The 14286-nt window shown below is 38.5% G+C and overlaps 3 protein-coding genes across 3 annotated transcripts; 1 reads left to right on the forward strand and 2 right to left on the reverse strand.

Annotated features, from left to right (window-relative positions):
* Positions 1–5244: 5244 nt before the first annotated feature.
* Positions 5245–7385, forward strand: MELLADRAFT_49693 (uncharacterized protein; the record flags this gene model as incomplete). Its single annotated transcript, XM_007413686.1, has 7 exons — positions 5245–5406; positions 5486–5865; positions 5952–6047; positions 6111–6243; positions 6323–6532; positions 6610–6715; positions 6831–7385. 7 exons carry the CDS (start codon positions 5296–5298, stop codon positions 6887–6889), a joined length of 1095 nt encoding a protein of 364 aa, XP_007413748.1.
* Positions 7386–7691: 306 nt separating this feature from the next.
* On the reverse strand, positions 7692–9266 carry MELLADRAFT_72672 (uncharacterized protein; the record flags this gene model as incomplete). Its single annotated transcript, XM_007413729.1, has 5 exons — positions 7692–8051; positions 8121–8251; positions 8328–8435; positions 8497–8687; positions 9173–9266. The coding sequence occupies 4 exons, from the start codon at positions 9185–9187 to the stop codon at positions 8149–8151; spliced, it is 417 nt and encodes a 138-aa protein (XP_007413791.1).
* A 3680-nt stretch (positions 9267–12946) lies between these two features.
* Positions 12947–13988, reverse strand: MELLADRAFT_109728 (uncharacterized protein; the record flags this gene model as incomplete). The annotated part of the gene is made up of 3 exons (XM_007413728.1): positions 12947–13008; positions 13080–13594; positions 13675–13988. 3 exons carry the CDS (start codon positions 13986–13988, stop codon positions 12947–12949), a joined length of 891 nt encoding a protein of 296 aa, XP_007413790.1.
* Positions 13989–14286: the final 298 nt, after the last annotated feature.

Below are 14286 nucleotides of genomic sequence, written 5' to 3' on the forward strand. Positions count from 1 at the left end.
GTACTGAGTTTTCAATACTATACTTTGAAAGTATAGTATTGGACTACCTTTTTATATACTATACTTTCAAAGTATAGTACTGAAAACTCAGTACTATACCACAGTATCAAGTACAGTATAGTCAAGAGGGAAAAGCACCTATTTTTGGATCGATCATCAATCCAGTCTGCAATACGCATGCAACAAAACCGCATAGATCCTAAAAGAACACTCAATTGATCGATTCATCAAGCATTTAATCAATCATTTGAATCATCACACAAAGCAAATCACAAAAAAATGAATGTCAAATCAAAATCAAAACTGAATCAAATTCAAAATCAAAACTGAATCAAATTCAAAATCCAAATCAAATCAACAACAAATCAAAAACAAATCTAGTCTGAATCAAAATCAATGCAAAATGCAAAATCTAATTCAAATCAAGTCTTGATTTCAGTCTTGAGTTCAAGATGGAATCGAAAGGATTGAAAAAGGAAATCAGTTCAAGATTCAAATCAATTCAAGCTCAAAAACGAACAATCAATGAAGAAAATCGAGAGACTTTTGCTGATTGGGGCCTCTCAATCTACTCACATCCCCCATTAATTATCTCTCAAGTTCTTCAGCTCATCACTTTCAACTTACAACTCAGTCAAAAACATGGCCAATCCTATCTCTTTTGTAGTACTAACCAGTCTGAAATGCTTTGCTTTTTATTGAAATACTTGAAATCAAGAAGATATCATCTTGTTTTTTGTGTTGGATTCTGACTATAGACAAGCTAACAAGAAAATGAAAAAAATTGAATTTGATTTCATCTATTGTGGTATCCTGATAAGGGGAAAACTTCGCTGGGTTCTCCTTTATTCTTAGTGCCAATCAATCTTACATTAAGAACAATCAATAGAAAAACAATTGAACAAAATCATGTTTGCTGCTTAATCTTTGTGTCTACATGATTCAAATTGTTATGTGAGTTGGAAAACCAGGCAGTCTTGTCAAAACTTGTATTTTATCTTTGTCTTGTTGCTGACTGCTTGTTTCAATTTTGACCAAAAGAGATTTTTTTGTAGTTAAGGTGATACTACAATACTATACTTGGTATAGTACAGTACAGTATAGTATAGTATAGTCAAGTACTATACTATACTATACTGCCTTTACAAAGTATAGTCAAAACTATACTATACCTGGTATAGTGCTATACTGGTATAGTATAGTATAGTGGCAGTGTTGCTAAGGCTTCACTCCTTAGAAAAAAGGCCTGAGGGGGGGGGCTAGCCCATCTGCTCACTTAATCTCAGCTGCTCAGCTGATCCTCAGCAGCAATCCTTTGAGACTGCTGATCCGGGATTCTAGACAAGGTGCAGAGCTGTTATGAGTATGCAGTGACTCATGAACTGATTCCAAGTACTCATCTGAGAGACTGAGCTCAAAGATTGCTCATCAATATGGAAATGGGCATTCTCCAGCAATCTACAGATAACTTTGAGCAAAACAGCCTGGTCACCTGAGCACTACCAAAATCATCAATTGAAGGAATCTGAAAGGGAAACAATCTTTTTTGGAGAATTCATGAAAGTGTACAATGCTCACATGTATGTGAGCATCAATTTTGGACCCTGTGTACATACCATGTATGATTTGATCAAGTTTGATTGTGGACTAAACAACAGACATGAAGTATTATGACTTGTGAGGTGACTTGTCAAGGGACTAGAGAGAAAGATGCTCTATAGTCTATAATGTTATTGCAACATGAGGATAGGTAAAACCTCTGCACTCAACAGCACTGCCAGCATATTAACCTCGGATTGGGAAATCCGAGGCGTTCTTGGATCTGAAAACTCAGACAGAAGCTATCCAAGGTTTTGATCTGAGGGGCGCATAATGATACCTCAGACAGAAACCTTGGATAAGATCTGTCCAAGGATTTGCATCCGACAATACCTTGGATTGGGAGATCCAAGGCATCTATGTTTGTGGTGCAGATATGAGCGCCTGGAGTTCTAGTACAAGCATACACAGGTATAAGCATAGTCATGAATGGGCTCATAACATGAAGCAACAGAGTAAAAGAACCTTGAGGTGAAAAGATATTGTTGCAGACTAACCAAAGAAACAGTGAGACTTTCTAAGTTATTTGAGTATGTAAAAGAAGAACATGCACAAGGGTTGAAGGACCAAAAAATAAAATAGGAAACTCAAAGACAGGAAAAATTTCATGCGGGTACCATTTACCTCTCTGATATTTAGACACAAGTCACATTTGAATTTGAATGAAGAAATATCAAGATCAAAAAGTCTTGACATAATCAGTTGTATAGGCATAATCACTGCAACCAAGCGTTTGAATTGGCCTTGCTAGTCTTTGACATGACAAACTGTGTTTTGGTCAAATCTGCCCTGCAGATGTATAACCTTGTGATATTAAACACCTAAATGTAATAAACTAGAGATATGCCTTGTATTTTTTTAAAGGTAATATTATGAGTGCACACAAATTTGTGAATGTCAATTATGGAGGTTTCTGTCAAAAATTTTCACCTCTGTCCAATTAGCCAAGACTTGGATGCAGCCACAAATATATTCCAAAGTTAAAGTGTTCTGGAAACATGAAATAGAGGACTGCATTTTCATGGCTCACATACTTGATTAATGCACTGGTCCATTGAGCTTGAAGTACAAGTCTACACATCAAGTATTTTAAGAGAGAATTTGATTAACATGTTTGCAATCAACTCATCTGTGATATGTAGATTTGATCCTAAACAATCTCAAACAACTTCTCCAAAATTTGTATTCATATTTCAGGTCTGTAATCACAGCTGTGACCTTTTAAAAGATTGGCCATTGAAACCAGTTATGTTGGATTATGATGTTTGTGTGGTGGTCGAGTCTTTTCCAATTATGGCTCTTGCCAAATGATGTGTTAATGTGGTGCAGAGGGTGATTGACAAATTATTTGGTTGAGTGTGTATTGAGAGGTTGAAAACAGGGCCCTTTGTTTCTCTTTTTGTGTATGATCTTTTTGTTATGTGTACCAGAATCTTTTCTCCCTTTTTCAATTCTTGTTCCTCATATCTGTTGAATTCATGTTTTATCACGTACACTAGCAACCATCCCACTTATCCAGATTGAGAAACACTTGTTCTTTTGGTTCTTTTGTTCCTTCCCCCTTGAGCCTTGTATCCACTCTTCCCAGTGTGGTGAATGATACTCACAACTACCACTGTTTGCATAACCTATGTCTAGAAAGATCCTGCACTATATAAAGAGCTTATTTTTGTGTGCATCAATTGTTTTTCTTCACTCAAACATCTTTCTCTTTTTGTTTGTGCCACCTTACAACAGGTGCTTCTTTCTTCCCTCACTTATTAGTGAACTCTAGCCATAGCACTTTCATATCACTAATACATGATTCTTTACCAGGTCTGCTCAGTGTTCTATGCTCTTTGTCATATTGTAGTTTTCGTGCTCATGGGAATATTACTCAAACATCTTTCTCTTTTTGTTTGTGCCACCTTACAACAGGTACTTCTTTCTTCCCTCACTTATTAGTGAAATCTAGCCATAGCGCTTTCATATCACTAATACGTGATTCTTTACCAGGTGCTTCTTTCTTCCCTCACTTATTAGTGAACTCTAGCCATAGTGCTTTCATATCACTAGTATGTGAATCTTTACCAGACACCTGCCGTTCTTTATTTTATCAATATCTAATATTAGGAATCAAGGATTTTCAAAGCTATGTAGAGTCACATTTGTTTCTCTTTCTCTCATACCTTTCATTTCAAACTCAACTCAAGCTGTGTGTGTCAATTCTCCTTCTGCTTTTCTCAGTCTTCTTTTCAATCTAACCATGTCTTTAGTTTAGTGAGCATTGCATCCTTGTGTTGAAGTTTTTCATCTCATTGGTGTCTTTTATATTACGTTTTGCTAAAGATTTGTATACTTTGTTTTTCTCATCTTCTCTGCTAGTTCCACATCTCTGATATCAGGATCCCATAATATTGAAAGTCTTCTTTATATTCTAACCTCATCTTTAGGTTAGTGAGTGTTGCTCCTTGTTTTGAAGTTTTTCATCTCAATGGAAAACCTTTGACTAGTAAGTACAACTCACTGGTCTAAAGATTTGTCACAAACAATCAGTGTTTTCTGACATTGTTGGTGAGTAGTCTATATGATGATGATGAAACAATGCCTCTTGGGGCATATTTGAAGTGTTTAAATAAATGTGTAACAAAATACCACAAAGATAATCTCAAATAAAACACAAGACAAATGAGACATTTGATCACAAAAAGACTTTTGTACGTGTACAAAAGGGGTCCCCTAGAGCCCAATTTCTAGGAACTCACACTAAGTAAACACGCTCTGAGGCTCATTGGAGACTCCCTGGTAGAATTTTTTTGAGGATGTATCCTTAAGTACCTTTGGCTGATATTAATGTAGCCAATATTTCATTTGTAAGAAAGGGGCAGTGGAATCCACAGGCTGGGGTGACTGATGTTACACCAATTGGGCATCTTGTTGGTGATATGGGAAAGGTTTTCAAGGTCATGAATGAACTGACTGACATATAGTTGTCTGATTTGATCAATGACAAGCAAACTCAGATAGGTTTCAATAAACACTGAATAGATTTGAAGAACTGTGTGATTCAAAAGAGAAAGAAGACCAATGATCATTACAATTATGCCATGAATGAGTGTCATTTGATTGTCTCTTGATATGTGTCAACACATTTGACTGTGGCAAGTGTACTAGTGATCATTGAAGGACTGGATATGATATCCTGAAGTAGACTAGAATGTGGTCACACCAAGGTCTCCGTCTGCCGGAAAGTTTTTACATACTGAGTTTGATAAGAGGTGATGACCAGAGGGAGAGCCAATTAGATCACAGCAGCAAAATTGGTTGGGCCGCTGAGCAGCAACTCCGGGTCCAAACTAGTCAGAAATGATGTCAAGAAACTGTGTTGCCGGAGCACAATCCGGAAGTTGAACTGCAGTGTTTTAGTCAAAAGAAATCCACCATCTCCAGTGTGATGATTATCGGATTTCCATTGTGCCTGTTAATTGAATATCCCATTCTGGAGAGATATTCACAAGTTGATGTTAATCGGTTTAGCGTAAAGGGAAACAAATTGGGTCTAAAAACCAGATTAATGTAGTTTTACAACATTTAATTTGCGAAACAGCCTTTTTGACATTAATCCCAAGAAATTGAACTGATCAGTTCTTTTCTTGCTAGATTCTCATCCCACTTCCCTAAGCTGAACCTCAATATCATCATCAACACCAACTCAAGATGGCATTCTTATTCAAATCAAAAACTAAATCACCACAAGAATTAGTTAAAATCATAAAAGATAATTTAGTCAAACTAGATCAATCAAATCAACCTGAACTCAATAAGAAAGTTAGTAAGCTATTCAACCAATCATATCCTATATCACCACACTCACATTGATACTAACACTGGCTTCACTTCATCATAGATTCATGAAGACCTCACAAAGGCATTACAACTTATCAAATCAATCCTATCAGGTTCAAATCTACCTACGATGATCGATCCAAGTAGTCTAACAAGTTCAAGCACTTCATCAAACTTGAATGCTTCAAGTGAAGATCCAACTTCATCTTCATCAAATCAACCTAACACTTCACCTGAGATTGTAGCTCAATTAGCACAAGATATTTATTCAAATGATTTACTTAAAATCTTTTTATTAAATCTATCTAAATTCGAATTCGAATCAAGAAAAGATGTAGTCAATATTTTTAATTTAATCCTTCGTCGTCAAATTGGAAATCGTTGGCCTACTGTTGATTATTTAGCTAATCATCAACAAATCATTTGGATTGCTCTTAAAGGGTAGGTTATTTTGATTTTCAAAATAGCTTGTGATCAGACAACCAATTGATATCATTTCTTATCTTTTTTCTTTGCGCTCTCGACAGATATGAAAACCCAGAGATAGCTTTGAATACTGGAATGATTCTGAAAGAAATGTTGAGACATGAAGTCTTGGCTAAAAATTTACTCTATTCAGATCGGTTGGTCTATCACTATTTTCTATATCAGTCTGCTTGAAGTTTATCAGTTTGGTTTTGGAACAGATTATATGATTTTCCTCAATATATCGAACAAACCACTTTTGGAATCGCTTGTGATGCAATGTCAAGTTTCAAAGAATGTTTAACACGTCATAAACCAATGGTCTCGGCATTTCTGGAAGATAACTATGATCAAGTTTCGTCTTCTATCTATCTCTTTTTCTTTTGTGTCTCAACTTACTGAACCAATCTGACTTGATCTTCTCTTGATCCAGTTCTTTGGAATGTATTCTTCTCTAATCCAATCAACAAATTACGTTACGAAACGACAATCGATTAAATTATTAGGCGAAATCTTATTAGACAGATCTAATTATAATGTCATGAATAAATATATCTCAAATGAAGATAATTTGAAAATCATGATGAATCTCTTGAAAGATAAATCGAAAAACATTCAATTCGAAGCCTTTCATGTCTTCAAGGTTCAACCCCTTCACTTTCTTTCATCACAATTAGATATCACTATACTCAAACCTTTTTAAATTTTGATGTTCTTTAGGTCTTCGTTGCTAATCCACGTAAACCATTACCGATTGAAGCTATCCTACGACGGAATAAAGAAAAACTAATCGAATTCCTTCGAGGTTTTCATAATGACAAAGATGGTAAACTACCTTCCAGACTTTCTTTCTTTTCTATAAAAATCCTTCATACCTCTATCTATCATCTTCTAATCGTTTGTGCTTCTTATTCTTCTTTTTCTTTTTTTCATTCAAACAGACGAACAATTCAATGACGAGAAAGGTTTCTTAATCATTCAAATCGAGAACCTCAAATAAACCCACTGAATCCAAATCGATCTTCTCCTTTTTTCTTATAAATTGTAAATTTCATCCTGATGATGTTGTGTTTTTTTCTTCCTTTCTCACTAATTCCGCATGTTGTTCTCATTTGTACACCCTCTTTTAACTCAAGAAAACCCCAACCCCATCCTTTTTTTGTGTGTTCTCTCTCTTTCTTTGAATTGTCTGGAATTCGAATTCTCTACTTTAGGTTTTCTTTTAGTAGTACTACTAGTTCTTTCTTTATTTTCATCTCTCAATGATGACTCGTGTTTCCTTCAAACCTTCTCTATTTTTTTTGCTACGATTACTTCGCCTCTCGATAGATAGAACTCAATAAAGAAGAAAAAACTCAAATAAAAAAAACTTTTTAAAACTGTAACCAAAGGTTTTGCTTGAGTTGGATGAAGATGATGTGATTCATTTGTATCCAATGTCAATCTAATGTAGACCTTCAAGTAATTCTGATTCTACATTGATGTCCAGTTTTTAAATTCGTTTGCTTGATAACAGTCATCAAATCAGCTTGGTATCACAGTATATTCCCAGTGGCACCCATTGGGGACATGCGAGTTTCGATCAATGTCTGATCAAAGGGCTGAAAGCCAACTTAAGCCGGATGCTGGGTCATGTGTTGAGCTAGGGCTAGAGAGGTAAGCGCATCGATTTGAGCGCATCTCATGAGGGTCAAGGCATGCAAAGTCTACATATCAGGAACACGGTCCTAAAACACTTCTCAGAGGCGAACCTGCCTACCTCAACACAATAATCAAACACGAGTCTGGGGGAGGGAACGTTAAGGAAGATCATGTTTGATCGGCTGATGTCAGGAGTAACTTGCATGTTTGGGTGCGATTGTGCGTAGCATCATACAACATCAAATGATCAATTCATGTGGTATACAATTGCGAGCTTCCAGACATTTTTCTTTTACAAAACGCAGTCAGCCATCAACGACTACAATAAGGGATAGTAGCATAGATGTTGATGCTTCCGCGTTTGATCGTCTTGATTACAACGTTGGTCATAGCGGAAAACAGGCATCATAGACTAAAACAAAAAACTTAAAAAGGAAAAGAGCAGAAACAAAATAGTGACAATGATATCATGAAGGCGACGCATTGGTCTCAGCCAAGACAAGATGAGGCGTGACAAGACACTACATAGTTGGATCATCGAATGGATTAGAAGCTGTCATGAAACACTGATCAAAGGTTGAGTAACTTACGAAAGCAACAGGTGTCACATTTTCATCCTCACGATCTCTCACCTCGGAGGCGACGAGCGAGTTGAATGTCTTTGGGTTGAATGGTTACACGTTTGGCGTGAATGGCCGCCAAGTTGGTGTCCTCAAAAAGCCTGAAGTTCGAAAATGGTAACGATATCAGCATATCAGCATAAACAATAGACGGATGATAGAGAAAAGCAAACGAACGAGACAAGATAAGCTTCGGCCGACTCTTGAAGAGCACCGATAGCAGAAGATTGGAATCGAAGATCGGTCTTAAAGTCTTGAGCGATCTCACGAACAAGACGTTGAAATCTAATCGGACATCATAATGATAAGCTTAAGCGACAAAGAACGATAGATAAGAGATGCTTACGGGAGTTTGCGGATCAAAAGCTCAGTAGACTTCTGGTATCTTCGAATTTCTCGAAGAGCGACGGTACCAGGTTTGTATCGGTGAGGCTTCTTGACGCCTCCGGCACTCGCAGTAGGAGCGGACTTTCGGGCAGCCTTGGCAGCGAGTTGCTTTCGGGGTGCTTTACCACCGGTGGATTTACGTGCGGTTTGCTAAAGGAGAGGAAGACGAACATGGTCAGATGAATGTTGAAGGTAAGTGGATGAAAATGGGTGTGAGTAGTGGAGTAAGATGAGGTGAGGACAGAGAAACGATGAGCGAGCGAAGGGTACTGGTGATGAGGTGCAGTAAAACGTTATGTAGTGCATGTACAGTAGGGCCGGTAGAGTTACGGCAGAGTTGATGAAATGCGAAGATAAGGAGGGGTAGTGTTAGAAACGGAGACGAGTAGGTGAGAACAGATGATAGACGAAGTGTAGTATGAGGCGGTGGCGAAGTAGAGTAATGGGTTACATGAGTGTGGAGTGTAAGATACGAAAGTAAACACAAACAAAAAGAGTAGGGTGATATGTAGTGTAGCAGAATGAAGAACGAGGAGATAGAGAGTGACAGTTGTAATCGGAAAGGACAAGAAAGACCGAATCGATAGGAGAAAAAAGAGGGAAAGGAAACGAAAAAGGAAGACGAAGGATCTTACTTTGGTACGGGCCATGTTAAAAAAGAGGATTGGATTTTAGGATTTTAGGATGATAAGTTGGACGAGTGGAAAAATTTAAAATGATTTGAAGGATGGGAAGAGCGGGAGAAGCGAGTTGGAAGAAGAGCAAGCAGTTTTTATAGCGAAAAGTTCAGCTTTGGGGGGGGTTAACTTCTGAATGCGCAAGTTATCCTTCAGCGCCTGGGGCCGCTCTGATTGGTTGGAGTGTACAAAGTGTTTTGAGCTCAGAAAAGCTGATGAGTTTTGCCTTAGAAAAATTGCTGATAGCAGTCTTGTAACTCATCACTGAGTTACAATTTCAATTTCATTTTAATTATTTTTTTGAATCACCCTTTCACAAAAGAACTCAGGCAAGCCTTTGATTTTCCCTTTGTTTGTTGTTCAGCTCATAGACTGATGGCTGATATCTTGACTCCTCGTTCAGGCCTTCTATCCTATGAGGTTGAGACCAAAAGACCATCTCCCATCACCGGCTTTGGCAAGTCTTTGGTAAACTCTTTAGTGGTCTTCATGATCTCAGAGGACTCCAGTTCTAAACAGAACAATCTTGCTACATACAAAAAGTCTGCACATGTAACAAATTCCTGACCAATCAGAGCGCGCCATCAGTCCCGCCCCGACGCGTCGGGGTCAACTTTCGCGTTGTGCCTTTCACAATTGGCACATGTCGTATTCAAAGGTAAAGCTCAGTTGAAGATCAACCAAATGTGCGACCTTGTGATGTCATTCCTCACTTCTGTCTGTGCCTCTTCCTAGTTGGCGGCTCTAAACTAAATGATAGACTTCCTCACTCATGAAAGGGTGCTGAGATGCTTACATCCATTAACAAGAGCCCTTGACTCTTAGCACACTCACCACAACTTGCAAGCTTCTTGGAACTTGTCTGATCATCAGCTAATATTGGCTTGTGCTTGAGAGTCCGTCAAGTATCGTCCTCAAACTCACCTCAGGGTTATATTCGACCCAAATACCACATCACTGGCGGTGTACCAATGGAGGCGTCATACGTACACATTCTCCCTGACGGAATCAGCTGCCGTCAGCAATCGGGAGGTCTTTGGCTTGAAATTCTCTCATCACAGGTTCTTTGGTCGATTTCGAGAGTGATCACAACAGGAACTGCCAGGTGAAGACATAAAGTCGTGTTACCATGCAATGAAAAAACCGAATGAGCAAGTTTTATCTTTACACACAGGCGCTTGGTTAAGCTGAGGTTCGAAACAAGGTTTGCTAATTCAACCCAACAACAGTGCTACATCCCAACAAACTCAGAGCAAGATTGTCATACTTTTATTGGTCAGTAAACCTTGAGCCCAGTGCATTTGCTGCCACCCTTCTTTTGCTGTGACCAGCCACTCAGAAAGCAGCGGTATAGCTTTCATACAACCACAGCGTTGGTCAAGCCGGACATTCAGGGGACATGTCCGGTGATACATTCGAGTCTGCGGGCGCAGATGCGAATCGTAGCTTCGATTACCACGCAGAGCTCTGTTTCAATGTCATCAAGTTATCAGGGCAAGTCCGTGGAGGCGTCTGAAATATTGTATCGATTATGTCATCCTTGCATAATATTATCTGGGGCGATGATATCTCGATCGCCAGACAAGCGTAGTCAGGAGGGGTGTAATACGTAGGCGATATCAATTTGATTGCCAGACCTTACGTTCACTTTTGATGGTTGCAGTACCTGTACATCTTTCATCAAGAGTGCCAATATCGTAAAGACGATATTCAAAGGATAGTTAGAGCACCCTATTTCCAACAACAACAAGCCCTCTCGAATTCGCCACAAAGCGTAATCTAGAAAGACGTATCAGGTGAAACTACGACACTTATCGCATAGTAAAACCACCTCAACTCGTCAGTTCACGTCACGCAATCCCATAGGAGCAGAATATCCAATGCATCGTCGAATAAACTTTCAATATCTTGCTATGCTAGTCATCCTGGCTTCAGTATGCTGGCTCACTTGGCAACTTCAATGTCTATCTTCAGAGAGAACACGATCAGATATATTCTTTGATGCTTCGAGTCCTACAAGAAACTATATGCAAGAGGCGGTAGAAGGAGGTGGGAGTGGAGTCACCAACCTCTGGGCATTTCGGGGCTCACTTGTCAAGAGGAGTATGGAGATAACTTCAGTGGCAGACGTTGAGAAAACACCAGGCTCAATCAATGAGTTAGAAAAACAGGCGAAGGGGGGAATGGCGATATCAGGCATCGGCACTGAATCAGCAGAAGGCGCTACCAGCTCAGTAGCGAGAGTAGTTCCAAAAAAACTCAAAAAAAGAGTGACGTTTGCAGACCAGGAAGGTTCTACTACTAGCAAAAGTCAGTGAAAGAGGCTTGTAGTTTTCACCTCTGAATAAAAAAAACTAACCAAATCTTATGTGAATGCCTATTTCCATCCCGCAAATGAAATAAAACCGCTATCAAAATAAACCATGTGATAGACTTGGAAACCTACGAAGACGAGTTTGTCATCAATCAAAAAAATTCACCAGCGGAAGCTTCAAGAACTTATGAATCTGGTCCAGATAAAGATTTTTCTTTTTGGTCTCGTGATAATTGAGTTGCTATACTGAACTCATTTGGGAATATAAGGAAAAGTTGAAGAATGATAACTTGCTCACGCTCTTTATATCTCTTAACACATTTGACCATCTTGAGAGCATGATCATCAACACACGCACATCTTTAGTCTTTTTGCTATTGATCTTGATCACATTTGTAGGCTTAGCCTTGTTGTTGTCTTGAGCTTATCAAGGAATTGGTGCTTTATTACTTTAATTTGGATTTCTCATCAAAAATTTATTTTGTTCTAAATGCTATTGGCCAGTTTTCATTGCACCCCAATTAACCACGCATTCTTTGCTAACTTTGTCAGATGACTATGTAGCATAGAATCTTACAGCTCTTGTTGACACAAAATCCAGCAAGTGGAAGTTGTAAAAGAACAGCACTAGGCAAGGTACGCAAGTGGCTAAGAGCCTCAAAGTTTTCGACAACCAGTGATTGTTGCTGGCATTAGTCCAAGCTCAAATAAACATCAGAACAAGCACCCAAACACCATGCATGTATGAGGGTAACACCGTAGCGTGAGCGCAAGGCAAGATTCATAAGAAAAGTCAAACAGTTTCAGGCAAATTGCAGTAAAAGCAGAGTAATTCACTCTGCCATATCTATTGGTTGTGAGAAAATTGCACTAAGCTCAGGAGTATCTACCCAAATCAAGTGGGACTTGGTCCCAAAAACCTCTCCATTGTCCTTTTCCTTGAAATTGAATTGAAAACTGTTGAAGGAACACATGAGATTCTGTCAGTGGTGTGTAAAAGGTGTGTTCTAGTCTTGTTAATCCCCTCTTGCAGAAAAGGACTCACTCCACAAGTGTTTGAAGACAAAAATGAAAGACCTTTTGTGTGTCATGAGAAGTTTTGTGTGTTTATGCCATGGTGGTACCCTCAGACATACATGGTTCAAATATATAAACAGAGATAAAAAATAGAAATATAAGAGATAATGAAACAAAGATATTAAAATGGAAAGAAAAGCATAGATCCTCATGCCTTGCCCAGAGAAATATCAGAACAAGCCCCCACATAGACACAAGACAGAGATATCAAGTAGAACAATAATAGTAGGCAAGGAAATGAAAGAAACAAGAACAACCCCATATGTACAATTTGATGTGATTGAGTATCTCCCCTGCCACAATCTTGATTGTAATGTGTGACATGACAGCAATGGGATGTTTCAGGCAGCTTGTTTAGATGAGTTCAAGATATTTTGAATATCCTTGTTGCCCTTGTGTGTTTCTATCAGATTGATGCAGCAATGGGCTATTCAGACAGAGGTTCAAAAAATCCCATTACCCTACACTCTATACTTTGTCTTGTATGTGATTCAGGGTTGTCATCCTTCATTCTAAAGGAAGCATGTGGAACATTGATCCCATGCCCATCTTTTGCCCTACTATCATGTTGCATGAATACATAAGCTTCATCAGGTTTCTGTTCACTCAAGTAAAACCATTCTTGATGTGCTTTATATTCCCATGGCTGAACTGTAGTAGAGGCACTTTGTGGTTTGACTCCAAAATCCAAAACATCTTCTTCTGCAAGTGAATTCCATTTACACAAACCTAGAGGATTGTTTTCAACAGTTTGAATTGGTCTCCACACATTCACAATGGCACAATCTTTATTCTTCTCTAAGTACTTTCCAAATTGAATCATCTCTGTATCCCCCAAATTCAACCATTGGTCTTGGAAGTGTTCCTTGAGAATTTTAGCTCCTTCTGGTGACATACCAGAGTGAATGATTGGAACTATTTTGCGTGATTCACTGTCAAAATTCCCTCTAAAAGTAGTATCAAAGACAATTGCTGATGTTGCACCAGTCCTAAGTTTTTTGAAATGCATAAGTCTCCTTTTCACCATTGTTGGATTTCTTGGAGAAGAATCAAGTAAAAGTTCTCTTACAGATTTTTTACAAGGGCTACTGAATCTGCTTCTACTAATTCTTGGTATCCATCCTTGCTCAAATTTTCAGGGATGTGCCGTCCAGAAACATAAGTAAATCCTTCAATATCTAAAGTAGGTTCGAGTCCGGCAGTACGAAGGTCTTGGAGTCTGATGAGTTGACAAGTGGATTCAGTTCCATGATATCCATCATGATTGGGATTTGGCCTGGCATGATAGGCATAACCCATAGCCGAGGCAGGACCTGAGACAAAACCAAAAGGAGAATTTAAATGGAGGTCAGCAAGGTCAAAGATCAACTGAGGTTCTGGCATGGTCAATGAACACAAACTTCTTAGTTCCCATTTGGAAATACTTGTGCAATTGATAAAAGAAAAAAGAAACAGAAGTGAAAGTAGTTGCAATGAGATTATGATCATTTTGATCTCTTCAGCCTTGATTATGGATGAAATGCAGGTGTGAGAGGTGTACAAAGCATTCTTGTTATGATTGGTTTCAATATTATTTCTGTTCCAAGAACAATCAAGCTTGAGCATCATTTTTGCCTCTGTCACAAAAATGGTTTTATTTGAATTTGAAGTATCAATCTTGAAACTTTCCTCAAACTCTTGT

Source organism: Melampsora larici-populina, assembly GCF_000204055.1.
Source record: "Melampsora larici-populina 98AG31 unplaced genomic scaffold MELLAscaffold_38, whole genome shotgun sequence".
Taxonomy (NCBI): domain Eukaryota; kingdom Fungi; phylum Basidiomycota; class Pucciniomycetes; order Pucciniales; family Melampsoraceae; genus Melampsora; species Melampsora laricis-populina.